We start from the raw sequence: 26,382 nt of genomic DNA on the forward strand, positions 1-26,382 counted from the left end.
TTTGGATGTGATACAGTGCTATCATTCCTGATGATTGGCAAGGTCTGCTAAGGTTCATTGCAATTAGTCAGAATCAACTTGTCTATATTCCTATGACTGAGTTTCACAATGACTGTGCTTTTTTTCTTCCACAGAATGAAAGTTTCTTTTGGCAACAAGCATCTTTGCTTTCAGAGATTTCAAATTTCTTACACCAGTTTAATGGCTATAATTTGTTGCAATACAAAATGCCCCATTTTCTTCCCATTTGTCATTATTACCTGAACCTTGGCTATTTAAATCAGATGCTACTATATGCTGCTAAGCATTATGCTATCCCTGGATATATTCTTACCTAAGACATTTCCTTGTAACTTTGCTCCTCTTCTATAATGGTTTCTTCTCAAAATCCTCTTTACTGTTGCCTTCTTTAGCACAAATACAAACTTCCCTCTTGATTTCAGTCATAGCCTACCTATTCTCTGAATGGAATATAGTTTCCTTAAGGGCAATTTTGGAGTGAGAGGAAAATACTGAAAGTTTCTAAATAAAAACAATTTTAAGTTAAAAGCTGGAGCAACATGAAGTGCAACAGCAAAGTTAGCAGCTTCAGGCGTTAAGTTGGCTTTCAAATATACAGTATATTGGTTTACAAGTTGTATACATTTTTTAACTATTTAAATATTGCATGAGCTCCCAGGGAGCTTGACACACACTTTAAACACGATATACACATTGACAACACATAAATTACTTCAAATCAAGGTTAGAATCTTAGATTTCTATGAATAGAATTCCTCCATTGAAAAGAGCAGCAAGTGGGCAAAAGCTTCTTCCCTGTGGGTTCTTTTGTCCAAATCTCATGGCAGGAGTGGACACTGAATTTCACTCTTAACAAAGCAAATGCTCAAGAATTAAATTGGGTGGCTAGCGTAAAACATTTATGCAACATTTCTACTAAATCCAAAATATGTTTCAGCACTTAAGATCTTCACCTTTGTTAGGAGCATTAGTTCTTCCCCAGAGTAATTTTCTTAACTGCAGGAAATTCTAACAATGATAAACATTGGATTATAAAGTTCAGTAACTTTAAATCAGATTAACTTAAAATGAAAATGTAAATAGATAAAGAATTAAGCCATTACAATTTCACAAAAGTCTATGACTGTATTGAGAGTTACATGGAACAGACTTCTACTGTGAGAGCATAAAAAAGGGAAGATTTATATAACCCCCTCAAGCATGCATTCCACTGTGCTACCTAAAAATATGTTCCTAATGAAATAAAATAATCCTTCCTCTTCCTCCCCCCCCCAGCAGGAGCCATTTTCTATGAACAGTTCTTGTATTCATGAGACAGCAAGTATTTATACATCATTAACATATTTAGTAAAATTCTACACATCTATTGTTCATGTTGGATCAACATTTTAGAGTTCAGATTCTTCTGCATTTGCAGAAATTTATAGCTGTTCAATTAGGTTTATATCTTTTTAAGAAAACCCAATCTACAGGAAAATGAAAACGTAAGAAAATATTGTTTGTATACAGTAATTTTAAGTAGCAGAGGAGTAAGGGCAGACCAGAATCCCAATCCTATGGTCACTTGTTGAGAAATACGGAGGATTGGTTCCAAGTATCTAAACTGAACTTTAAACATATTATTTCAACAAATTTAAAATTCAAGGGTAGTTTTTATTTAGATCTATAGCCATGTGCCCATTATATCTTCAAACTGTAATGGATAAAATGCATTCCAAGGCAAAGCTACAAGCTGGGAAGCAAATACTATGAGACTTTGTAAATAAATTTTATTTAAAGCAAACATTTACTGGTTTGTCTTCTTCCTACTGGGAATCACAGTTTAAAACATTTAATCTTTCTTACACTGTATGTCAAAAGCTCTTGAGGATTTCATAGCATAAATGAGGTAGTGAAGAAAGTCTAAAAGGCTTAAAATGCAACAACGCAGGATCAAGTTTCACAATACAGGGTTTAAGAAATACTCTCAATATAAAATTACAAGGGTGAAGAAGTAACAAGTATGGATGAAAGAGACTGAAGAGCTAAGGAGTAGATTAAAATTTGAAGGTACATTATTCATAGTGCCCATGTTAAAGTATTAAAAAGACACCCATAATTCAAATAAATGTATTCAAGTATGCAGTACAAAGTTTTGCATTACCAGCAACTAAATATTACATAGTAATTGATGCAACAGTAGTTACATTATATTGTAACCACTAATTGGATACATGCTCAACAATTACCTAAAGCACTTTTAATGTAGCTAAAGGGCTTAAAACTTCAGACTTTTTCTGAAATGTTTATAACCAATTAGAGCATAAACTGCACAAGAACAGATGTTACCAAGTAGTAGATCCCTCTCAGATATGAGGATAACTTAACAAAATCTTTTAGATTTTACACCCAGTAAGTAACACTTGCTACTGTACTGAATTTACGCTGAGGTAATTTCCATGCACTTAGGGTCACAGCTGGTAAAAATGGGACATCAGCTTGGAACAAGAACTCATCAACATTCACAACAGTCATTTGTTTAAAAAAAAGGCAAGTGAATGAAAACAGTAATATGACACAGCCATAAAAATGTATACTAGTGGTTTAATTGGAGAGTGATTATTCAGATCTGAAAAAACAACCTCCAGTTTTGTTACTACAATCACAAGTACAATTCATGTAGCACACGTGACAATTATTTTATTGTCTGAGATAAGGGAGAAGTTGGTATACCAACAATTGTACTTATTTATTGCAAAGATAGTATTCCACCTGTAAAGGAAATGGCATTTTACTCACATAACACACTTTTTAAATTCAAAATGTGGCAGTCTGTATGAAATGCTAATGGAAAACAGTGATCCCTGTTCACTAATAACTTAAATTTAAAAAAAACAAAAACTAATGTCACTATAGAAGTTTACGTATTTCAGTTCTTAAATCACGTTAATCTATATAACCATTATTAACAGCTCTGTGTGTCTATTACTGCATCAAGCCAAACATTTAAATGCACTTTCACATCAAAAAGATTATATAAACTTTATTTTCATTCCCCCTTCTGAAAGCTACTGACATTTCAGCACTCAGCTGGTTTATGACAAGCGGAGGCCCGTGCAATTTTCACACTGCTCGGCTGGGGCCGCCCTGCCATGGCTGATCGTCCACTCCCCGCCAGCACATGATGCCCAGTCAGTGGATGGCGCTCAGGAAGTGGCTCCCAAATAAGGCCCAATGTTTAACATGAAGTGCCACTGAAGTTTCTTCCTTATCGATGCTGACACAAGGGAAAAGGTTAGGTACACTGGTTATACTTACAAGCAGCTCCAATCCTGAGTATTTATGGTATATCTAAACATACAAAAATGTATGTACATTCTCTCCACTTTTTGTTGTAAACATTGTCAGTATACTTTACATATCCCTTCTCTGAAACATGCAAATCATACATACAGTATAAATACACAAAAAAAATTACACTCATTCATTAACTAAGCAACAAAAATCGTGGCTGGCATAGTCAATTATAAATAATGCATGAGGCATTCCATACAGCTAAAAGCAGCCATTTAATCTACTGTTCTTAACTGTGGTTGCGGAAATACTGTGATTTTTGCACCTTCTGCATCATTAGAGTATTTATAACACTATCATATGTGGAGACAGGCTCGTTTACTCAATCTCTTCAGAGTGAAGGATAAAGCAGCACTTACATATATATATGTATGTGTGTATGTGTGTATGTATATATATTTCATATATATATGTATGTATGTATGTATAAAGTGGGGCGACAGCTGATTTGCTCTTCTTAGATGATGAAGATTTTCTTTCTAATATTCTTAAATAAATAAAAAAAGGAAAAGGAAAAGGGAAAGGGACCTAAACAACTGATTACATATTCATTCCTTGGGCACTTAACAGTGAATCCAGCATGTCGAATGTGTCTTGGTAGTCCATATGCTGGCTGTTTGTACTGTACTCGTGACTGGCATCAGGACCGTTCTCCACTGGGTTCTTGTCCAGTTTCACGAGGGTGCTGAGATGTCCGTAGCCCACCTGGTGTGTGACATGGGGAGGAGGGGGTAAGGGAAGGTTAAAAACAGAGTTGAGAGAGGATACATACTGCTTAACAGAGGAAGAACTAGATGAACTACCTGAACTTTTGGAACTTTTGCTCGTTTTGGAATGGTGGTTGTGAGAAGCGTCATTGCTGAACAGCTTCTTTCTGGAAGAGCCGGAACTAGAGACACTGCCACCAGAGCTCAGACCAACAGGACTCCTCAGAACAGCTGGCGTTAATCCATCACTACCGTGTTTACCGCTGCCACTATGCTTATGACTGCTACCATGGTGACGGTTCGTGGAATGTTCCTTGTGCTTTTCCTTGCCAACATGGGGACTAGAGTGCTTGCTTTTCCCACTCCCCTCATCTGAGGAACTATGCCTCTCCGAGGAAGAGACTTTGATTTTCATTTTCAGATCTTCTTTGCTTGAATTTTTTTCTGTAGGTGGAATGGGTATCCGCAATTTGAGCGAACCGCTTTTGTCTTTTTTGTCCGGCGTGTATTTCTCAGGTTTCTCCGCGCCAGCGATAGGGATTTTCATTCTAATAGGAGAAGTTACAGAACTGCTGTTGGTTGTTTGGGGTTGGGTGTGCTTTTTATATTGAGGCTCGGTTCCCATATAGTGTTCTCTTATATCCAGTTCAAGGGTTTCTAGCTTACGTTTCTCTCTGTATTTGTCCAGTGACATTTTCTGAGGCATGATCGCAGGCGCAGAGGCAACTTGCCCATGATGTTTGTTCCCTGGTTTGTGAGCCACAGAATGCTCAGAGAGTTTGTCGGCTCTATGATGTAATCCGGAATGTAACTGCAGTGAAGTGCTCGGTTGATAGCTGATGTTGAACTGAGCGCCTGGCAATGACGTCTCCTGTTTCTGAGAATACATCGGTTCTGTCCGTGTTTGTTCTTGGTGCTGAGGCCATTCTTGGTGTGTGGACAAACTATATGAGGTACTTGGCATTCCTGCAGCTAATATTGCCAGATTTTCTTGACTATCTTGAACAGAAATATTTCCTGAGTTCAAAGGAACCGGGGCAGGAAATGTGGATGTTGATGGTTTTTGGAAACTTGCATTTGCAGATACACCAGCAACAGCATCCACCAGAATGGAATTCTGAACCAAAGATGAGCTGAGAAGAGAGTTGTCAGATGCCTGGCCATCTCCTTTAGGTTTCTTAGCAGCCTGATTAGCCTATGCGAGAACATATGAGTAAGTTAGTATCTATTCTGAACTGTACGATCTATAAGGACATTTTAAGTCCTATGGGGGTTACACAGATCCTAAAGAGAGTAGAGTACATAAGCATAGTACCTTTGCTATAAACAGAGGGGCTAGGATCCAGATTTGGGAAACATTATTTCTACTCTCTCCCATTTCAACCTATAGCCCCTCACACTATCTTTCATACTGCTTCATAGTCCCTCATCCTAAATCATCCACTTCAGAAAACTTGGGGAAATAAAGGATTTCCAAATGTCATCTCCTAGTCCCCTTCCTTTGGTGTGAGCATAAATCTGCTTAAAAAGTAAACTCTCCTTCATGGTGAGCTAGACTACATGGACAAGTTCATGGAGTCTTCTTTACAGCAATATGGAGTCTTTTGCCACTAATATCTTTTAGAATATTAGTTTTCTTCAAATTACCAGTCCAGCCTATATTTCCTGGAAGTCTCCCAACCATGTATACCTTAACTCCACTTCGCTTCTGAACCCATAAAAAAAAATCCTGGCTGGAGAGAAGGAAAAACAATTACCTACCCATTCCTTCTTTTTCCTGTGATCTAAAAGTCACCTCTCTAGAATTAGGGGGTCTTTTCAACAGTATGAAGTGGCCCAGTATGAAGTGATTAAAAAAAAACCCATATTCCACCAGTGAAGAGCAGCAATTTAGGACCCAAATCATTTAATTTGATTTGCAGTTCTGTTTTATACTTATTTAACACAGATTTATCTAAAAAAATCAAATAGTTATGAAAACGTCAAGGTTCATTTTAAGACTTAGGGTGGAATTCAATACTCTATTTCTAAAAACAGAAGCAGATTCCACTTACAGAATGGAACAGTGGGGGAAAATGGAGACTCCCCTTTTATATTGTAGAACCTATGAACCCTCAAAATCTGCTCAGCAGGTCTCTTAACAATCTTAAGCAGATAATTTAAAAGGTATATGGGGGCTGCAGAGAAAAGAAAAGTGAAGGAAAATATGTAACAATGGGTTCTATTTAGGATTTATCCAGGATACTTCAAGAAAGCTAAAGCAGAACACCAATGCACACATACTAGCATGTTAGTAACAATAGTCTTTACTAGGAGAAATTCTTACCCTCCAATTTCGAATTCTCTTTAGTCTACTAGGAGTTTTCTCCAATATCTGAAGAAATTCATGTGTTAGCTCTGTGAAAGAAAATGAATGTAAGATTAATACATTTGAATTACTAGCTGAAATCCTTCAGTAATTTGCAATGAACTTCAATCTAAAAGAAAAATAGGACAATTTTATTACTGATAAAAATAGTGTTTCTATCTGATACAAAGAAAGCAAACACAAGTTACTGATCAAGCCTTGCTGTTAACTAATTGTTGTTAATTATCTCCTCCTGTAAAAGTTTACACATGAAAATGCTCAAGAATATGCAAAGAAAATCATGAGAGGAAGGCACTTTGTTCTAATACACAGATCATGGTATGTGAAAGGTGGGCAACATGTGGCCCACATTAACCCTCCCTTCAGCACCCCAAGATTTCAAGACCAGATATCATTGGTGCAATGTTAGCCTGTTTTCCAGAGTGACAATGAAAGTGACTCTTGGGAAGCTTCCCTTCGAGTAAAGCATCTGGGTAATTTTTGAGCGGCCTCTAAAATATTGGCCATTCTCCTTCCATTAATATCACAGCATCACCAAATTGCCTTCAAAACCTCCCAAACACTGATCACACCACATTAAGACGTAGTATCACTTGTTTTACCATAGCTTGATGTTTGAACTCAATTACTAGTTGGGTCCTAACCCTATAGGTGAAACGGGATACTATGTCTTTTTCTACAACCACTCCTAAAATGGCATTTTCAGTAATTAATATTTCCTTTATAATAACAAGGTTCTTTATTTTTACACACTGTATTTTTTTCTCAAATACTACAAATGAAGACAAACTACTCAGAATTCTGTAGTCTTCAAGAAAAATTCTGAAGGTAGTATACAACAAAGCAGTAAATATATGCAACATTAGTAACTATCTAGGAAAGTTGTTTAAAAAATGTTGGCTCTCATCATTTTTATGCTAGACATGTAATAAACTTCAAGGAATTTTGGTATGTATGTTATGGTCTTGCCCACTTGTAATTCCTATTGGTCAGGTATTATTGCTATGGTGAACCAGATTCTTCAAAAGCAGTTAATGGCAAAAAATGTCATTATTTTGTTAAAATTATATCCTCAACCTCTGTAATCTTTCAATATATGAAGAACTTTGCATATATCATGTTGGGACTATGGCAAAAAAGAGGACTATATACTCACAGACAAAGGTCTATATCCCTGAGTCTAAATGCTGGCTTAATGAAATTTGTCTCAGCCTTTGAATTAGCTTTGTACTGATGGAGACACAAGACTGGGTAATATGATCCCTTATGATCTAGGTTCAATTCATTGCTTAAAGACTGAATTACAATTTCTAGATGGAATCTGCAATTGCTGGTTTCAGATGGAAAACGTTTTCCAAATATATCAATGTAAAATAAATAACAAACCTGTCCATCTGTCTATTGGGATGGGTAGTGATTTTAATTAGACAGAAAGAGAAGTAAGAGGGTAGCTTAAGGAAAGAAGGAAATTATGATGTAACCTTATAGAGAGATTAAAATATAAATGGATTTATAGCCAGTGTCAAAAAGATCAGAATCTGGTTCTTTATAATCTTTTCTTTCTTTTTCTATTTTCTTTCTTACTTATTCACTATTCTTCCTCATTTTGCTTCTTTTCTAATGTTTGTATTGTTTTAATCTTGCTAAAGTTTCTTCAATTAAAATTATATAGAAATAAAGAGAGATTTCCCCACCCCATCCCGCATTTTCTTGCTTTTGAAAACAGCCCCTTACAAGCCCCCACCTCCTGAAAACCCTTCCCTCCCAAAATAGCTTGTTTCTTTGGCAGAGTTAATTCTTCCAATTAGGTTTTGTTTGTGTGAACTGGCACTCATAGCACTGCTACTTGCTAGATATACTTAGATGCACATAAAATGGAGCCCTTGCCCTTTTTTGATGTTTTTTTTTAAAAGGCTTGCCTTTAAAGCTTCTCTCCCATCGCTCATTGAACAAGCCAGAGGAGGACAGAGCTAAGTTAGTCATAGTCACTTAGAAGACTAATCAGAGAGAAGGCAAGGTTTGTTGACCAAGGTGGCAACTGCTGTAAAGAGGCTTCACTTAGTATTATGCCTATGCTTCCTGAGACCACAGCTGGAATCGTGGGTAAGGCTGATGTCAGCCCCAGTGCAGAACAAGGGACTCTTCTTCCTGCAAAAGCAGAGCAGCAGTGGTACTGAAGCTTCAGGTACTTGATCTGCTCCTTTCAATTAATAACCCAGGGACTGAGGGCAAAGGTCAGGATGAGTCTCCTCCTGAATCTGAGTCCATAGCACATGGAGGAAGTGGTGACCCTGAGAGAGAACAGACTTTCCACTTCCATTCTAGTGGGCAGGCTGCAAGCCTTAGCACAGCACAGCACAAGAACACTTCATGCTTGTGCCTGAGGACCCATTTCATTCAATCTGTAACCACTGCAATGCATAGGTCAGAAGTGTTGGAGGACATCAGGCATGTTCCAACTGCAATTAAGCAAACAATGGTTTTCATGGATAAAACAAACAGACCATGTGTACTTGGCTGGTGTGTTGTCCAGACATAATGGAAGCAGTCTGGTAGCAATCCAGCTATGCATGTAGAAGTCAGGTTTCCTAATCCAAAGTCAGACTGCTACCAGGACTTCTTATGGGCCCTGGGCTGTCCTTCAATGACCTTTGTGCTGATACGAATGGCTCCTGCAAAGGCCTGAACAGTCTCCTGAGTGCCATCCAAGGTGACCTACCCAGGATTGAGGTGCTCTTACCTAGTCTTTCCCTCCTCTTCCAAGGTTGGGTCTTTTTTTAGAGTGTGTGTGACACGTTGGGTCCTGGCTTTTTGGCCTTCCATTGCAAGACATCTTCCTGCAAGAAGCAGAAGAGGTCTAGCCCTTGAGCTACTTGGAGCAGACACACGGGCTTAGCCCTAGGGTCCAATATGATGACCCCCAATGTGAAGCTCAGGAAGAACTACCATTTGAAGAGGTGAGACTAGGCAAGAGTGCTTCAGTACTGACTGTGTTTGGGAAATGTTTGGGATTGTTGCAGAAGCCAGTCCCTGAGTGCAAAGGCTATTCAAGGAGAACCCCCATACTTGCAACCCATGCAGCCTTGTCCAGCAGCTCAGCAAAGGCATCCAGACACAGCAAGTGCAACCGCCCAAATGTGATCCAGAAGATCACCCTGGAGGTGGTAACCCACCATCTGAGAACCTGCATTTTAATGGACTGCCTGAAATTAATTTAATATTTTCTATCAGGATGTCCTCCAGTCCTGGAGGTGGCAACTGACTGAAAGGGTTGCATCTTGAGCAAAATATGTCTCTCCTACATTACTTTCAATCAGAATACCAAAACAGGTCAAATGGCTGCAACTTGCTTGCTCTGCTTAATAACTTCAAGTAAATCGAGGTCTACTGACTTTTTGGGCGTTAAAAATGGCTATTAGATGGTATCATAGAGTTCAAATTTTCTGTACTTCTTCACCTGGCTAGTAGGCTTGTTATGAATCCTCGTGTCTTCTATAATTTGAACCCAGAACAGATAGTTTGTTCCTGATTTAGTTTTGTAAACATATCTATACCATCACCCCACTGATGCAATCACATCTGCTAGCAGAATAATTTCTTTCCCTCCCGTCCCAAAATATGCTCCAGAAGGACTGGGGACCTGAAACCTACAGAGAGAGCAGAAGAAGAGTGATGGAAAACGCCACTGCACAAGCACAAGTCCACAGCTCAATTGACACAAAGCCCAAAAATTCCTAATAAACCCTAGAAAGATGGCTCACATTACATTCTGAAATATCAAAAGTTAGCCTTCAGAAACTAAAAACAATTTATCAATTAGTCAATATCTCCTTAATCCACTTTATATTAAAACAACATATCACAAGCAAAACAGTTAATTATTTTAAAGAGATGTAGGAAAGTTGTTACTACTTACCATCAAGTAATTCTAAAGTAACAGAAGCATCTACATATTCCCACCAATGTTTTCCATCCGTCGATACAGGGATCTCCCAGTTAGACCACTTGCAAGCCAAATGTATACATACACATGCTATCACCGTTGGCTTGTATTGAAGACAAAATGTAGTAAGGTGCAGACTGTGGTCATAAATGTTTCATAATGGAAGAACAAGCACCAAATATGGAAAAGACAAAAAACAAGGAGAAAGAACTTATCAACATATATGCAAGGAAAATGTTAATGAACTGTATACATTTGTTGAAGTTTCAAATTTTGGACTTCGTTAAAAAAAATAAAAATCAAAGATATGTAAAAGAATTTGGCACTTCTCTTGCTGAACATATGAAAGAACCACAGTATTCTGTTTCACATTTAAAACATACATCTCAATATTAAAAAAAAGTTAAAATATTAATGCATATAACATTTTTGCAAAAATCACCTCCTTATAGATTTTACTGCATTGTTCATGTTTTATTTCGAAAGTTACTGAGAAATAACTAAGTTAACAAGTAAGGAGAAACCAAATTTTCTCTTCAAGTCCAGCCTGGAATATAGCATACATTAATTGTTATTGTTTAAGAAGCAATGAATCTATGCCAATTTTATATTCTAAAATGGCCTCAAAATTTGATGTTCACTTGAAAAACGTCTGTTGGAACAGCAATTATATGTCAACCTCAGTTAAGTTTTTTTTGCCCAAAGTATTATTTGTATATTTTATATTTAAGTCACCAGTTCATGCATTTTTCCATATTCATGATGTTAATCTTGTTCTTAAAATAACATAGGCATCTGTCCATCCAAACACTCCAAAAATAGCTCTGGGTAAGTCAGCATGATTCTCCATCTTTCAGCCACACAACTACTATAAATTCTTAAGGTAATCAAGTGACTTTTAATACCTTATCCACACTTCCATTCACCCCAACTACTCTAATGTAGTCTGCTGGTTCTTTTTTTTCCCTTTATTAAGTTTAATGTCTGAATTGAATCCTTAGTTCCTATGATATCTTGTCTTCCCCCCAAAGTTTGTTTTTTCTTATAATTTTACAGATGAAATTCTTCATCCCATTTTAATTTCTGCTACATACGTGCTAATCCACTGCTACCTATCTTTTGTTTTCTGTTTTCATTGTCTCAAAGCTGAAACACTAAGTTAGAAACTCCATTAAGCTATTTTCCACTTCTTAAAATCTTTTATCCACAAAATTACCAAATGTATAGTTATGTTTTTTATGCTGTGCTTCTTATCAATAAAACTTTGCCTTGCTTTGCCTTTCCCTTGTTACGTATTTACCAAGCTTACATTTATTTTCACCCGTACATTTTATTTTTATTTAAGTCTAAAGACTCACTGGCCAGCATCTGACCAGTGAAACAGTAAATAGGGCTTTAAGAAAAAAAAAATTACATTACAGAACCAGATGGCTTCTGCAATGATAAATACATAAGCTGGTTCTAAAGTATCTAAGAACATATTTTAATTAATGCCTTAATTTCATTTTCAAAAACAAACTGATATTTTTATTAAGAAAAAAATTGCCATTAACTACAAGGGTAAACTAGAAATAGCTTTGTACTTACCAAGATGCTCGGATTTCTAGGTTAAGTTTATCTCTCTGTAATCTTTAGCTGCTATTCAGGCTACCAATTTTAGACTTATGCACTCACAATCGAGAAAATGCCACCAGAAAGCACCACTACACTTCACATCGTGCATTTAACCCCTTTGTGCCATTAGGCCCTTGTACAATACACCGCACTGCAAACAGGAAGGTACCACCACAGTAGACAGCCCAGTCGCCTGTTGCAACAAGGGTTAGACACAGGTAGGGGGCCCTGCAGTAAAGGAAGCTATAGTGTGCTACAACAGTGCAACAAAGAGGTTCAGGATAACAACCTGTTGGTAGCCATGAAATAGGATGTCTGTGCCAAATCCTTGCTTGCTGTAAGAAAGAAAAATAATTAGCCATCAGTAACCATGGTTTTATTATTAGAATGCCATTTATGTGAAGTTCAAAAGCTTCCCACTTACAAAGACAGCACATTTTCACCCTCTTCATCAGGAACACCAATTGCTTCTTTAAAACTGGTGTCAAAACTGTATATTCTCTCTTATCTCACATTCTGTTTCTGGTAATTCCACTAAAGTGAATATTCCGACATGTCAATTATGTAATTGCTTATACTAGTCAATCCACAGAAGAAGTGTTGCCAATAAGGAAGTGCAAACATTACATTCAACAGAAGAAATTGACTCCCTCTTGCTTTCAAAGGACATTCTCTGTCACGGTGATAGAGAAAGATGCCCCTGCACATTCAGTGAATATTGAAATACAAGATAACCTTAAGCCAGGATTATACATGCTGATCTCTTAATCCCCTACTTCTTTTAGAGCAAAAGTTCTCACAGAAGGCTACGTTTTTGGATGTTCTACTTAAAGAGGGTAATTAAATTTAATTTGAATCATAGTTTGATGTGATTCGTTTCAAATGTAACTTAAATCTGAATTATATTTAATATGAAAAGGATTTCTTTTCCCAAAGGAAGAATAAGGATAATGTTGCAAGCAGAATTCCACTTAGGCAATGAAAATGGACTCCTCCTCCTTTCTAAAGACCCTCCCTCCCCACAAATATATTTCAAGGACTTACGTCCATTGCTCAAGATTTGAGTGGAACTAACAACAACAATGCTAACTGGACATCACCCAGTTCTTCCATAGTATATTTAAATTACTCTGTCTCTTATGACTAAAGGCTATGATTCAAAACTTTAGAGAGGGACATTTCAGACAAACTGATCACTGATACCTTTTTCACAGGGGTATCACAGAGATCGAATGCATCTATCCAGATACCTATACCTTCATTGAAGAAAAGCCTTTCCATAGTCTCAGCTGAAAGGGCATTTAATGAAACAAAGGCAAACTCATTTCTAATTGAAAATCAGGTGAGCAGAAATAAGTGGAGCTGCCACAAAAGACATTACTTTTTGGGAATAGTTATGGGTAAAAAGCAGACATTATATTTTCAGAACTAAGGTGACTGGAGTTGAAATATCTCTTCAAAAATTTAGCATTAAGAACAACCTGGCAATAGGAGAATGATCGAGGTTAAATCTGAAGTATCACAGTTAATTTCTAGGACTCTAGCTTAATTGTTGGACACATTCAGATTTTTACCACTCTGGCAACTTAAATAATAATGTGCTGCATTAATTTATACGAAAGTAATTATTTGGTGTTTTGTGAATGTGGTAAAGCAGCCAGAATTAATGGAATAACAAGTAATGTTTACATGTTTGTTTGTTCCTGATACATTCTGTATATACTAAACAATAAGGTCAATATTTTTATATACCCCTTTTATATTTTTTCTTAAAAAACATTTAATATGGGTAATTGATAAAATTTTATAGAAATTTCAATAATCATGACCACTGACATCAACTCAAGAAATTAAATGCTTGTCAAATTAAAAACATCTTCATGTCAAAGTATCAAGTGATCACAAAGAAAGGGACAAAAAAACCTTCCTTAGGTAAGAATGTTCTACAAGTTTAGAGGTCTTAAGTTATGGACAGATAAGAAATAATAGTAGTAATAATAGCAATAATAATAATAATAATAGATATCTCACTGAGAAAGTCCAAGCTGTTTATATTTCTCATCATAAAGCCTAGAAGAGAGCCTCTTCATCAGATTTTAATGCACTTGCAAGATAATACAGTAGTCAGCCCTTCAAATAATTTGGATTTAAAACATTTGTCTTTATAAGAAAATAACCAATATTTTGTACTGGGCTTGGAAATGGATCATGAGCTGTTGCAATATGAAAATCACATGAATCTAAGAATCATGGTGTTCAAAGAAAGAACAATGTATTTAGCAACCATTAATATTCCTTTCAGTTGTAACATCCCCTGAAATTAGTTATATTTGACTGTGCTTTTCAATTTTCTCTTAAACAGATCATTCAACAATAGCATGGAAAAAGTTACACATGTATTTCCAAGTTCTACAAATTATACTCACAATGTGCTTAGGAAAAATATAAACTGCCTTAAAAATAACCAGAGTCTACAGGTGTACAGGATCTAAATAGCCTATCCAGATCTTTTTGAAAGAGTTTCAAGGTCAAAAGCTTTTCAGACTCAAAATACTTCTAAAATGACTGAATAATTAAAGCAGACTGTTTCATATTCAAAACAGGATGTTTCACTCCATGTATGTAACATCTCCCAGTATCCATCCTACTCTTTGTTCCACTTACTTTCCTCCCTCAATAAAAACAATCAATGAACAGGGTTTTTAAAACATATGTTTACTTTCTGAAATGAGACTATGTTAAATGCTTTTATAAATCCCTTTATACAAAAGCAGGGAGGCTGGTCATTTTTTTTCTAATATACTTAATTTTAAGACAAGTAACAGTAAATAAAAGAAGAACAGTTCTCTTAAAGGTATCTGTACATGAACTGCTTTTTAAAAAGAGAGCTTTCTTGCAATTGAGTATGCCATCTGTTTCAGCTTATGCAAAGAATTTGTCAGTTTAGTTGAACCAATTTAGATGTGTTTTCAAAATCAGTAGAAACATCAGTGAACTCCTATTGTACTTCTAAATAAGAAAGATCAAAACAAGATGGGTGCTTATTTCAACTTCTGAGAAAATGTTCATAACAAGGCATCTACCATACAATAAATACAAATATAAATCAATGCTGCCACAATCCAGCATTAATGTACACAAAGCTGCAGTCCACTAACTGCAGATATCACTTGAACATATGTGAATGTGATAGCCACGAATAAAAGATGACATATCACATCATTATTGCTTTTTCCCCTAAGAATGATTAACGTTCAAACAAATAGCCATGATAGTTCAAGAAACGGATATTTTTTAAACGTAAGAGTATTTAGAACAATTTATATGTTTGTGTTAACCATGGATTATCTGGCTGAATTCACACAGTATGCCAAGTCATAAATCATGGTTTCTAGGCTAAAGTGACTGTTTCATGTTCAACCCTTTCAGACTAGGATTCTGGCCTCTGAAAAAGATTTAAGTCACATGCACACTAGAAATTAGTCAGATCTAGGTAAACTGATTTTAAAAGAAATGTAAGCTTTAGATCTGTGAAAAACACAATTATAGATCCAGAAACAGAAAGAGCCCAAACAATAATGTGAAAATGAAATTCACCACAAACCAAATATATACAGTTGCAAACAATTCCAGTAACCACAAGCCTTGTTTATAACTTTCTATGCAGTGAAAAGCAAGATGAAAAAAAAAGTGGGGTTGGAAGCATACTTTCTTACCCTGTGCTTTTAAATGAATTATGTTTAAAAAGACTAAAAATGTACTTGCCCAGAAACTGGCTGCCATAGTTGTCAGATACACACAGGACATCCATATGCAGGACATAAGCACAATGTGCAAATTCATGTTGATATCCAAATGTTACTTTGGATTAAATATACTTATTTCAGATCTAGCTGCCTCAATTTTGAGTTTAGTAACTCTAAAATTAAAAAAAAAATCACCCATGATCTATAATTCTTTCATTTTAAGCACACTTACAGAACCAAGTAAACTCAAAACCTATTTGGATACTCTACTGTTTTACTCACAGAGGTAATATTCCAGAAATAATTTAGTAAGTCATACCACCATTACCTCCCTAGCAAGATGGAATAAAAGAATCAGTTAAATAGTTACTGACCTCTCACTAACTGCGTACATTTCACAACATCTGTATGTGGATGCTCAATGGTAATCTCAAAACCTGAAAAATTAAATGCGTTATTTCACAAACTATATTACATTTACTCATAGCTCTACAGAAATTTAGTCCTTTAAATTTTACTCAATAATCTCATTAAAACTCATAACATACTGTATGTTGACCACATTGGATAGATATTTTATGAATCAACCTACAACAACGTACAATATGCTAGTATAATTCTGAAAGGAGAGACATGAATATATATTTAAAAGATAAATGATGAGTAAGCTCTCTTGTGTTACTAGGGTTCCCCTGAAATATATTAAACAGGCAGTCCAGTATTGGAAATACAATATAAGAACCATATACTTACCTAAAGTTTGAAGCATTATTGTTTCAAGTATAACCAATTCCTGGGCCTGCTGAAGATACGCCTAAAAATTGGGAAATAAATTCTGAAATATTAACATAATTTTAACATGTTAATAGTACCAAGAGTGATTTCAAAAAGACTGATGGGCTTATTTCAGATACATTATTTGATCACATCACAAAAACGAAGGCAGCTAAAAATACTAAAGTTATAAGCTGTAGTGAAATGAAACGACAAGTCTTTAGAGTATTGTATGTCTTTCCTATTCCTCCATTCCTTGCTATTTTGGAAAATAATACCTGAACAGGAGTAAGTTGTCATAGTTTCATACACTGAGGGAAGCAGCAGAAAACTGAGGTGTTGTTGTGAACCCTAGACTCTTCTTGATCCCACTGTGCTTAGATAAAATTGGAAAGGAATGTTTGAAATGCCCTAATAGTGTAGTATGCTAGGGATGCATACTACAGAAAACAAGACAGTTCCAGTTCAAACATTTCTTTCATCCAAATTGGTACATAAAATCCACAGGTCTGCATTAGCCTCTCACTACGGCTGGCACCCCTAGCATACTACACTATTAGGGCATTTCAAACATTCCTTTCCAATTTTAAGCACAGTGGGATCAAGAAGAGTCTAGGGTTCACAACACTTCCTCAATTTTCTGCTGCTTCCCTCAGTGTATGAAACTATGACAACTTACTCCTGTTCAGGTATTATTTTACAAAATAGCAAGGAATGGAGGAATAGGAAAGACATACAATACTCTAAAGACTTGTCGTTTCATTTCACTACAGCTTATAACTTATGTAGATAAAGGAAAGCTAGAAGAAGCGGAGAAGATTAACAGGGAAAAACATTCAGATTTTTAAAAAAGTTTCACAAGTTGTCACAGAAAACATGAATGATAACGGTCTTTGTTTTAATATGATTCCCCTAAGTAGGAAGATTTTTTCCCCCAATTTAACAGTGTTAGGTAGTTTCCTGATGACTACTGTGATTGCCTACTGCTAATAATATTAAGAATGGTAGAATGTTAAGCATAAGTGCATTACATATGTATTTAAATTTTCCAAGAAGGAAAAACTGTTGGCACTTCCAGTGGGGGATTGGTAACTTGAGACGTGTCTCCACGAGCTTCGCAGTTGACCTGGCCATACAGACTTTACTGGGCTCAGGCAGGATTTTCTAGAGCCCAGAAGTGTTCTCTGGATTAAGGAGAACCCCAGGAATTGCCCCATTTGTCCTCCAGATGGCTGGAAGCAGCCAGAAGACCGCAAAACAGCGTTTTGTGATCGACTGGTAAGCTAGCAGCTGGGAGGCAGGGATTGCCATCATTTCCTATGCCTTAAATGGACTCAAAAGCTGCCTACCCCATTTTTTTCTTTTTTAATTATTATTAAGGAGAGGGTCTTTGCAACAAAGAAATGCAGAATCTCTTGGTGGTTTTCATTATTTTTGGGAGTTATTAATGTGTTAATTTGGCTTTTTTTTCTAAATATATATTTTTCTCTTTTTTCTTTTTAATTTGTATTGCTGGATTTAAAGACTTTCACCTGTTTACTGTTACTTTTTTCAAAGTCTGAAGGATTACAAAAGATTTACCCACTTGAATTTGCGGAGCTGAGCTTTGATCTATCTGCTTTCCTGTGAGAAATGGCCTTGTTTACCTTTATTTTTCCACCCCTGATTAACACTTTCTTTCTGAAAGACAGCCTTTTGTCTAATACCCTGAGGCACTAGAGGGTGCCATAACATTCTGTGGAGGGATATGAAAGATTTTAAAGCTATTTTTAAGGAGCTGTACCTTAAGGTTACTTATGCTTTCAACCATATCTTAGAAAGTTATTTGGAAAATAAGGTCCTGGTCTCAAAGAAAAAAATGAGTAACATCCCAAGGACAAAAAGTGAACGGAAGAAGATTCACCTCTGGAATGTTAATTTTGAAGAAGGAAAAGCTTTGGGTGTAAAAGGAACGGAAATGACTGCATTTTTGGAATATTGAGATCAAAGACAAGATTTAAGCCTCAAGGGACAGAAGGTCCTTGAAGATGAATTAGACTTTACAAGGCAAGTCGGGGATTGCAAGGAGAAAGCCTTGTGTATAACAGGGAGATATATAAATGCCTTAGTTTACTTTGAAGTGGGTTAACTGTTTGTGTTTATTAGGATGGTCTTTTAAAGGTTTAGACAGATGTTTTTGCTTTTGGGATAATGAATTTACCTTGGGTAAAAGGATATTAATAAGGTTATTGTTTAAATATGTAACAGTGGAGATATGCTTAACTATATAAATGCTTTGGTTTGGAGTAAAATTGTAATGAGGAAGGATATTTATCTGTTAAGGGGGAATTTTTTTTTATTATATCTATCTATCTATCTATCTATCTATCTCCATCCATTTATTTATTTATTTCAAGGGGAAAATTGTGTTTTAGAGGAAATCTATTGAGAATGGAAATGTTTTACAGAAGTAATGCTTATTCCAGTTTGAATAGAGTAAGAGACTAATATTGACTTATTCATATCTTTGTTGTAGAAAGTCAGAAGTTAGTATGTATGTATTATGTAGTAGTCTTTTTTTGTATTTTCACGCTTTTTAGTTTTTTTTCTTGTAGTATACTTTATTTCATTTCTTGTAGTTTTATGTATTTGTTGAAAAACTTAATAAAGTTTTATTAAACAAGAAGGAAAAACAATCAACAAAGGTGGTAATTTTTGTTAAATTATTAACAATGAAAGCTATAGTATGTAAGGTCATTTGAAAAGGAAGCAATTGGCAAATTCCTCTTCTGATTTATGGACTGAAATAAGATTAAACCTATATAAACATACATCACTTTTTGTGTCCAGCTGTGGCTCTAGAGGATGAAGGCAAGCATGTGCTACTTTGATAACATGTTCAAGTTTTCGTGGTTGTTCTTCTACTTTTGCAGCCAAAAATAAAGCAGTAGGAGAGATGATCTGTGGATAGAAAATGCAGAAACATTATTATAGCATATCCTTTTTAAGATTAGTTACTTCTGGTACACTAGGAGAATCTTAACGAAGTATAATAAATGGTGCCTTGTAAAAGTTGAGAATTACTTTGTATCTCATGTTATTATTTAAAAGTATTAGACCAATTGTACTTTCTTCCAAATATTTTCAATAGAAGCAAGAAACAAAAAGCCCGCTCGTTTTGGCTTGCGCCCAATGCAACACAAGTATGTGCTTTTATTTAGCATTTTCAACATGTGAAGGGATGAAATTATTTTAACCTTCATCTTGTAGCCATTAAGTTCAGCCTGCCAGCTAAGACAAAATTTTTTAGTAAGGGCCTAAATTAAGCTTCTCAGTTCAAGCACTCTCCAACTGAGACCACTCTCAACAGAAGAGACTATCTGTATCTGAGGGCTGAACTGTGGCATACTTGTTGTTCTTTGAGCATGGCTGCTCGCTTGCAGATGTTTCATTACTCAACTAGGTAACATCATCACTGTCAATGATGATGTTACCTAGTTGGGCAGTGAAACATCTGCAAGCAAACAATCAAGCTCAGAGAGAGCACTGAGACTACACTTACATTGGCTGAGTTCCTCTTAAAAGTGGAGTGCACTGTAGTGCAAATCAATCAGTAGATCACCTATAGCTAGAGGTGGTATAGTATTAATCTGTTGATCCCACTAGATTCCTTGGTACTTTTCAATCCTTTGGGATTATCTTTGCAGATCAGGGGACAGCCTTAAGGGAAATACTGGTATATGCTTTCAAGGTCTGGCATCAACGAAGCAGCGATGAACTTTTGGGTTAGATGGCTATGGTCCACTTTTATTTTGTTCTGACATTTTGTTAGCAGTTGTGCTGAGCTGCTCAGAGGTATACCACAAAGTAGCTCTGCCTCTGAAGATGCCAGCCTGAGCTGCTGGCAAAACATCAGAACAAAAGAAAACTAGACCTCAGCTATCCAGCCCAAAAGCTCATCACCGCTTCAGCCTTAAAAGATGTTTTTCCAACCCTACATTGCTACCATAGATGCAAGGCAGATTTCTTGCTGACAGCATTTAAGTGTGAATTTTTCAGATAAATAATTGTGTATCAGAACATACCTCATGATGTCTTTTTGATTCCATCAAAACATGCTACATATACTCCTCACAGAAAATATAGCTGTGCTTACTTTTACTGAAATTCTGAACAGCTGATTATACACATACGATATAAAATTTTTACCCCTATAATTCATTGCCATCAAGATTTAGGTATTTCAAAAAAAGAAAGTGATGGTTTATCAACTTTTCTCATGAAAACATAGTATCTGTTGTCTTAATCTGTAACCAAACTCACAAGTGGGCTCACATATCACATTGTGATTGTTTGTGTCTAAGTGTAATGTATAATACCAGCTATTTTAGTTCCACAGCTAGTCTGTGAAACTACAGACATGGAAATGCTAAAGAATGTCTCATTATTTAGGTTAGCTATTTTGGATCCCAAAATGTAACAAAGTCTGCATGTCAGTTTCAGTAAGCACAATAACACAACTATTCAAATCATGTCTTTTTTTCATTTTAATGCATCACTTCTTTACTATTAATATACAAGCAGAAAACATTTGACCAATGAGCACTTACAAAATAATTGCTATGGTGTAGGGGAGAAGGATATGGCTAGCCTCAAAATTCCAATTTACTAGATGGCAAACTCTTCCCACCTATCTAACCCCTTAATATCTCTATCACTCCAGCTTCCTTTTGTGGGTAGGCACACATTCAAAGAAAGACATTATGCTCAGAATCATTCTTGTAAAATAAAACAGTATCTAGAGGTGGCACTCTGTATCATGACTTCTCTTTTAAAAGGTTGCCTACAATTACATTTCGCCAGATTATATTAAAGTCCCATTGTGTTTGTGTTAAGAGAACTTCCAGGACTATTTTGTTGTTGTTAGACTAGACTTTTAGAAAATACCTTCAGGGTGAAGTGCATCTAGCTCAGAAAAACATGCTATACTGAGATTATCATTTACTAAGATACCTGCACTATAATTTTGAACTACAGCCTCTATCTTGCCATTGCTAACTTGATGACTTCTGGAAATGCTAATATGACTCATTCTTAAGTGGACTTAATGAGCACAGTTTCCCATGAGGAAACAATTCCATCTTAGTTGATGAAGCTGAGTGAATGATATCCAAAATCATGTTCCCTTTTTAAGTTTGTGCAAAAGTAAATTTGAGTTATACTTTAGCTTCTTTCTGAAACATATGGATGGGATATTCTGTTACTTCAGTAGCACCGACGCAAGCTGAATATAGATGATAAATAAATTTTGTGTTGAAATCACTGAACATATCTTTATTTCATTTGTTTGGCGATCTGGATTTCTAATTAACCTCCCCTTTGTTCCCAAGGAGTGCTTGCTGATACCAAGCATATGGCTACTGGTTTTGACAGTCTGTAGTTCTCAGTTTACAAAAGATCACACAATTTAGCGATCAGATATATTAAAAAGCTATTAAACCATACTGATATATCTTGTTTGCCCATGTGTATATTAGCAAATTGTAACCAAAATAAAAACAAGCTTTTGAAAAGCTTTTCTGGGAAACTGTCCAGAACACATTCTTTCTTATCACAGGGAAGAAGGTATTATAAATAGCTTATACTACAAGACTAATGCACCCCCCCACACTTTTTTTTAAGGCATGTATCCTAGAACAGTAGTATTTCAAAAGCCACTTTCAGTAACATTTTACTGTATGTCAAGTTCAAATATACTTACATTTCTATTGAATTTTGTGAATGAATGGTGCATATAAAACCTGTGCATGTAAACAATTGCGGTGTTAATTGTAAGTTGAGATCTTAAATGGCGTCAAGGAAATACTACATATGTATCCTCTATTAAGCTTATATTCAGTTGTTCTGTAAAAAAGAGCCATGATTTTTTTTCAAGTTATTGATTCAAATATAATTTTTAAGGGATTGAAGAAGTTTGCTAATTTACCATTTTACATCATATACCTCTCTAAACACAAGGGCTCTATTGACAAGAATCTTCTGATCAACTGGAACAAAGTTTTGGCAAAAGAAGAGCAATTTTCCTCACTGTTGTCCCCCAGCAGTGCCCTATGCCCACAGAAAATCTGCTTGAGGTTTGGAAGGGAACCTCCAAAATGGTGTATACGGTGATAAGAAAATACAGCATTCTTCTATAGTAAGAACATTCTGAGAGGAACTCTATGCTGTCCACATTAACAAAATAAAAGCTGGATCCAATTCAGTGATAATATCCAGTCACAATTTCTGCTTTCTCTGCACCATCTGAAAAGTCCATCCAGAGAATCAAAAGGTGTCCATGAAATTCTTGGAATAAGAGATGGAAAGCTATGGTGGTGATACAATTGTGGAAAATCAGGCTGTAATAAGGAAGGCACCCTCAGGGTTGGACTAGCCCCTCTCTTCAGGCATTTTCCTGTTCTGAGGTCACCTGCGCCTGGGGGTGAACAGGGATTGGAAAAGCTGCTGCCACCATGCCTTTATTATAAACCAAGTACACCCTTCCACACTAGCCCTCTGGTGAACCAGGAGAGGATTGAAGGGGAAATCCTCACCCCACCCCAGGTCTGGTCAAACTACAGAAAAGGAAACCAAACAAAATTTTGGGGAGTCAATTGCTCAGCAAAGCTAAGGTGGGTGCTAGAAAGCAGTCAGTCAACTCCAGGATTTAAATAAAAATCCACTTTATTAAAAGTGCCAAAAGAAGATAATGTTCCACACACATAACATACAGTTAAGAAGAATTAAGGGGAAAGAAACCCTACCCCTAACGCAATTCTAACTAGAGCCAAACAATTCAATTTCCAACCATGCCTGAGGTAACCCGCTCATGCAACTCCAGCCAGCTCTCTCAAAAGACACCATGTCTCTTCCCACTCAAAACCTGACAGAAGCCCTTTCTTTTATCGGCTTTTAGGGGTCAGGCAATTCCCTCTGGGCAGACAGGGCTGGTTTGTGATTTAAAGGGCCAGCTGCTCTCCACTGCAAATGCAGATGCAGTTTGTGCTAATGTTACATAGGATACACTGTAGTATTTTTTTTAGAAAAGTATTTTTTCAATACTGCCATTTTCAAAGACATTATTCCAATAACTTCTAAAACTCAGGTTATTTCACTAACAACTTCAGTGTCTGTTAGAAAATGTTGGCTTTTAAAAACAAGCAATTATACCAAGTCAATATGCTGTTCAGAAATAATCTTCTGCGAGCATCTTGTATATTAGAAACTATAATAAGGTATCATATACGACAGTTATAACTAGAAAATGTGTTCAGCACTTAAAACATTTAGTATTCACAATGTTTATTCAAATAAGTCCATTCTCATTTCAGTTGTTACTTAAACAGATTTTACAAGCAATATGTGAATTAGTCAAAGAGTAAGTTTATTTCTAAAAATGCTCTGGATCCTGAACTGAGCAGGGTTTTGCATTACATGATCTCTAAGATGCCTTCCAACTCTTATTCTATGAAATAAGAAATCCCTCAAGTTGAGGCTAACTTTAATGATTTCATGGACATGTCCATGCAATCTTCTTGGCAACAGTATGAAAGTTGTTTGCCACTGCCTTCTGCTGAGATTTTATAATTTGCCAATCTAGCATGATTCTCTGGGATTTTCTGGTGGTGTTTCCTTCAAGTAATAACCAGATCCAACTTACTTTTTGAGATCAGCTTACTAGCAGAAATAACTTTATGATAAACAGCAGCTATCAGCTAATACTTATTTCAGCAAAATATTGATCTGAATTAGAATTGCTAATAGCTCTGAAAGTACTCTTTGTTATCTTCATTATATCTTGTTCAGGATCTCCTGTATTTATACAGAACTAGTTCAGTCTGCAATCAATAAAACTACAGAAAGTATGACAGCAGTCATTCCTAATTTCAAACTTCTGAAAACTGTTGAGAATACCAGAGAGGCTACTTGCAATTTCACTATTCTAAAATATTTAAAAGTTCTATTTTGCCTATTTTTATGATTTTTAAGTTGCCTAGATTGTTTTACTGTTATTCTACATCTGTATACTATTTCCCATTTAAAAAAAACCTGATGTGGTTTCTTTAGGTATTTGCCAATGTGTAGAAAACACTGTTTATTCCTTGCTATGCCACCAAACTTTTATCCACCACATGCAGTAAAAGCATCAAATCCCTTACGCTTGACAAACTCATATATAGGCTATTTAAAAAGATATATATTAATACAGTCACTGATAAATTGCAATAAAAAACAACCACTTAAGAAACAAAACAATACTGATGAAAAAAGTCAGATTATTAAACCCTAGCACATATTTAGCAGCCATTATACAATCACGATTCTTTGCAATCAATCAAATCGAAAGTGCACCTTGCTAAAACTCCAAACCCCCTCGAAACCCATGCAAGCGAGAGAGAGGGGCTAAATAGGACACTTGTTTATGTGCGTCGAAAACTTAAACCACACTGGGCCACAAGGTAGGCAAGCAGGCGCCGAACTCTTATCTCGCTTTCTCCTCGACTCCCGGGGGAGCCTGCGGCGCCTTCCCGACTCTCCCCTGAAGACGGGAGAGCAGGCCGAGGGGTGGAGCCACAGCAGGCGAGGCCTCAGAGGTTCGCAATCGGGACGGCCTTCCGAAAGACCCGAGACGAGGCGTCACCCAGAAAGGCCCCCGCCTGAACAACTCCCAACCGCTGACTCACTCCCCCAACTACCTCTTTCCCCTTCCAAGCTCATCGCCCGCCGCTAAGGATACACGTTGAGGCGCTGGCCCATATCCTGGATGAGATTGGCCGCCTGCTGCCGATAGGAGAGCTCTTTGTCGGCCTCGACGCCGCAGTGGCGCGACGGCGTGTTCTCCAGCCGCTCCCGGCTGAAAAACCAGCGCGAACTTCCTAAGCCGCCTCCGCCAGGTCCGCGCGACCCCGAACTCGCGCCAGGTCCAGAACCCGCCGCCGCCGCCATGACACTTCCTCCTCCTCCTCCTCCTCCTCCCGAAGCAGCACCCGCCACCGGCGCGCTCGGCTCCTCCTCTTCCATCGCGGCCACTCTCGCGAGAACTCAGACAAAGCGCGCCGAACCAGGTCCTTCAGCTACACTCTGGCTTTAATAAACCATAGAGTTGCACGCTGGGGGAAGGGAGGAGTGGCGAATGACTATGTAATACGTTTTTAAATAGCTGCCCCTATCAAGTCGGAGTAGGTTCCCTCGAACATTTTTTTTCTGTGTAGAAGCAGTGGTGAAGGATTTTCCTAGACTGTTTTACTAGTAGAAATAAGAGAGGGAACTCACGCTCCATGTATGCAGAAGAAGCGGCCTGATTTCTTCGGAATTTTTGTTCTCCCCATGTATTTTCCAGGAGCAAAAGTGATAGTTCATAAAAAAGGTATTATTAGTGAATAGATGTGAGTCCACTCTGACATAAGAGTAAATAGGCGACTTCGTCTTAGTTTTGGTCTATGTGCACGGTATATTTTAGTAGCTTTGAAATATTTTTAAATGCCTTGATGAAGGCATTATTAACAAGAGAGGATCATCTGCAGTCTGTTTAATATAATCCCTGTCATTTGTTTCTTGCTAGAGGGGTGTTTCCAGTGAAAACCCATCCTGTGAAACTTGCGTTAGATTATCTTCAAAAATAGTGGTAAAATGTCTCTCTCGACTCATTCAACACCTAATCGTTTGTAGGCTTGTCTTACATAGACTCTCACGTGGGTATTTTTCACTTCAACTGGTTTGTAAAACTTCCTAAATTCAAAAATCCTGTAATTCCAAATGAAATGTCATGACTTGGGGAAAACACTTCTTTTTTGCTGTTAAACTTTGATGCTCAAAGAGCAGCTGTTACTGGACTTTGGGATTCGCTTTCAATAGACA

General features: G+C 36.7%; 1 protein-coding gene across 3 annotated transcripts; it reads right to left on the reverse strand.

Annotated features, from left to right (window-relative positions):
• Positions 1 to 1,773: 1,773 nt before the first annotated feature.
• Positions 1,774 to 25,488, reverse strand: CCNT2 (cyclin T2). 3 transcript variants are annotated; one of them, XM_063288707.1, is made up of 10 exons: positions 25,262 to 25,486; positions 22,247 to 22,328; positions 19,318 to 19,446; positions 16,486 to 16,546; positions 16,107 to 16,169; positions 12,276 to 12,321; positions 10,346 to 10,509; positions 6,388 to 6,458; positions 4,158 to 5,256; positions 1,774 to 4,059 (listed from the first exon to the last, which is right to left on the reverse strand). In XM_063288707.1, the coding sequence occupies exons 1-10, from the start codon at positions 25,468 to 25,470 to the stop codon at positions 3,995 to 3,997; spliced, it is 1,989 nt and encodes a 662-aa protein (XP_063144777.1). In that variant the 5' UTR covers positions 25,471 to 25,486; the 3' UTR covers positions 1,774 to 3,994. The 3 variants fall into 3 exon arrangements, 2 of the variants coding, with proteins under 2 accessions (XP_063144777.1, XP_063144776.1); XM_063288706.1 differs by having other exon boundaries at positions 1,774 to 5,256; XR_010066826.1 differs by lacking the exons at positions 1,774 to 4,059; positions 4,158 to 5,256; positions 6,388 to 6,458 and having other exon boundaries at positions 10,370 to 10,509; positions 11,960 to 12,321; positions 25,262 to 25,488.
• Between the last annotated feature and the right edge of the window lie 894 nt (positions 25,489 to 26,382).

Source organism: Candoia aspera, chromosome 1 (genome assembly GCF_035149785.1).
Source record: "Candoia aspera isolate rCanAsp1 chromosome 1, rCanAsp1.hap2, whole genome shotgun sequence".
Taxonomy (NCBI): domain Eukaryota; kingdom Metazoa; phylum Chordata; class Lepidosauria; order Squamata; family Boidae; genus Candoia; species Candoia aspera.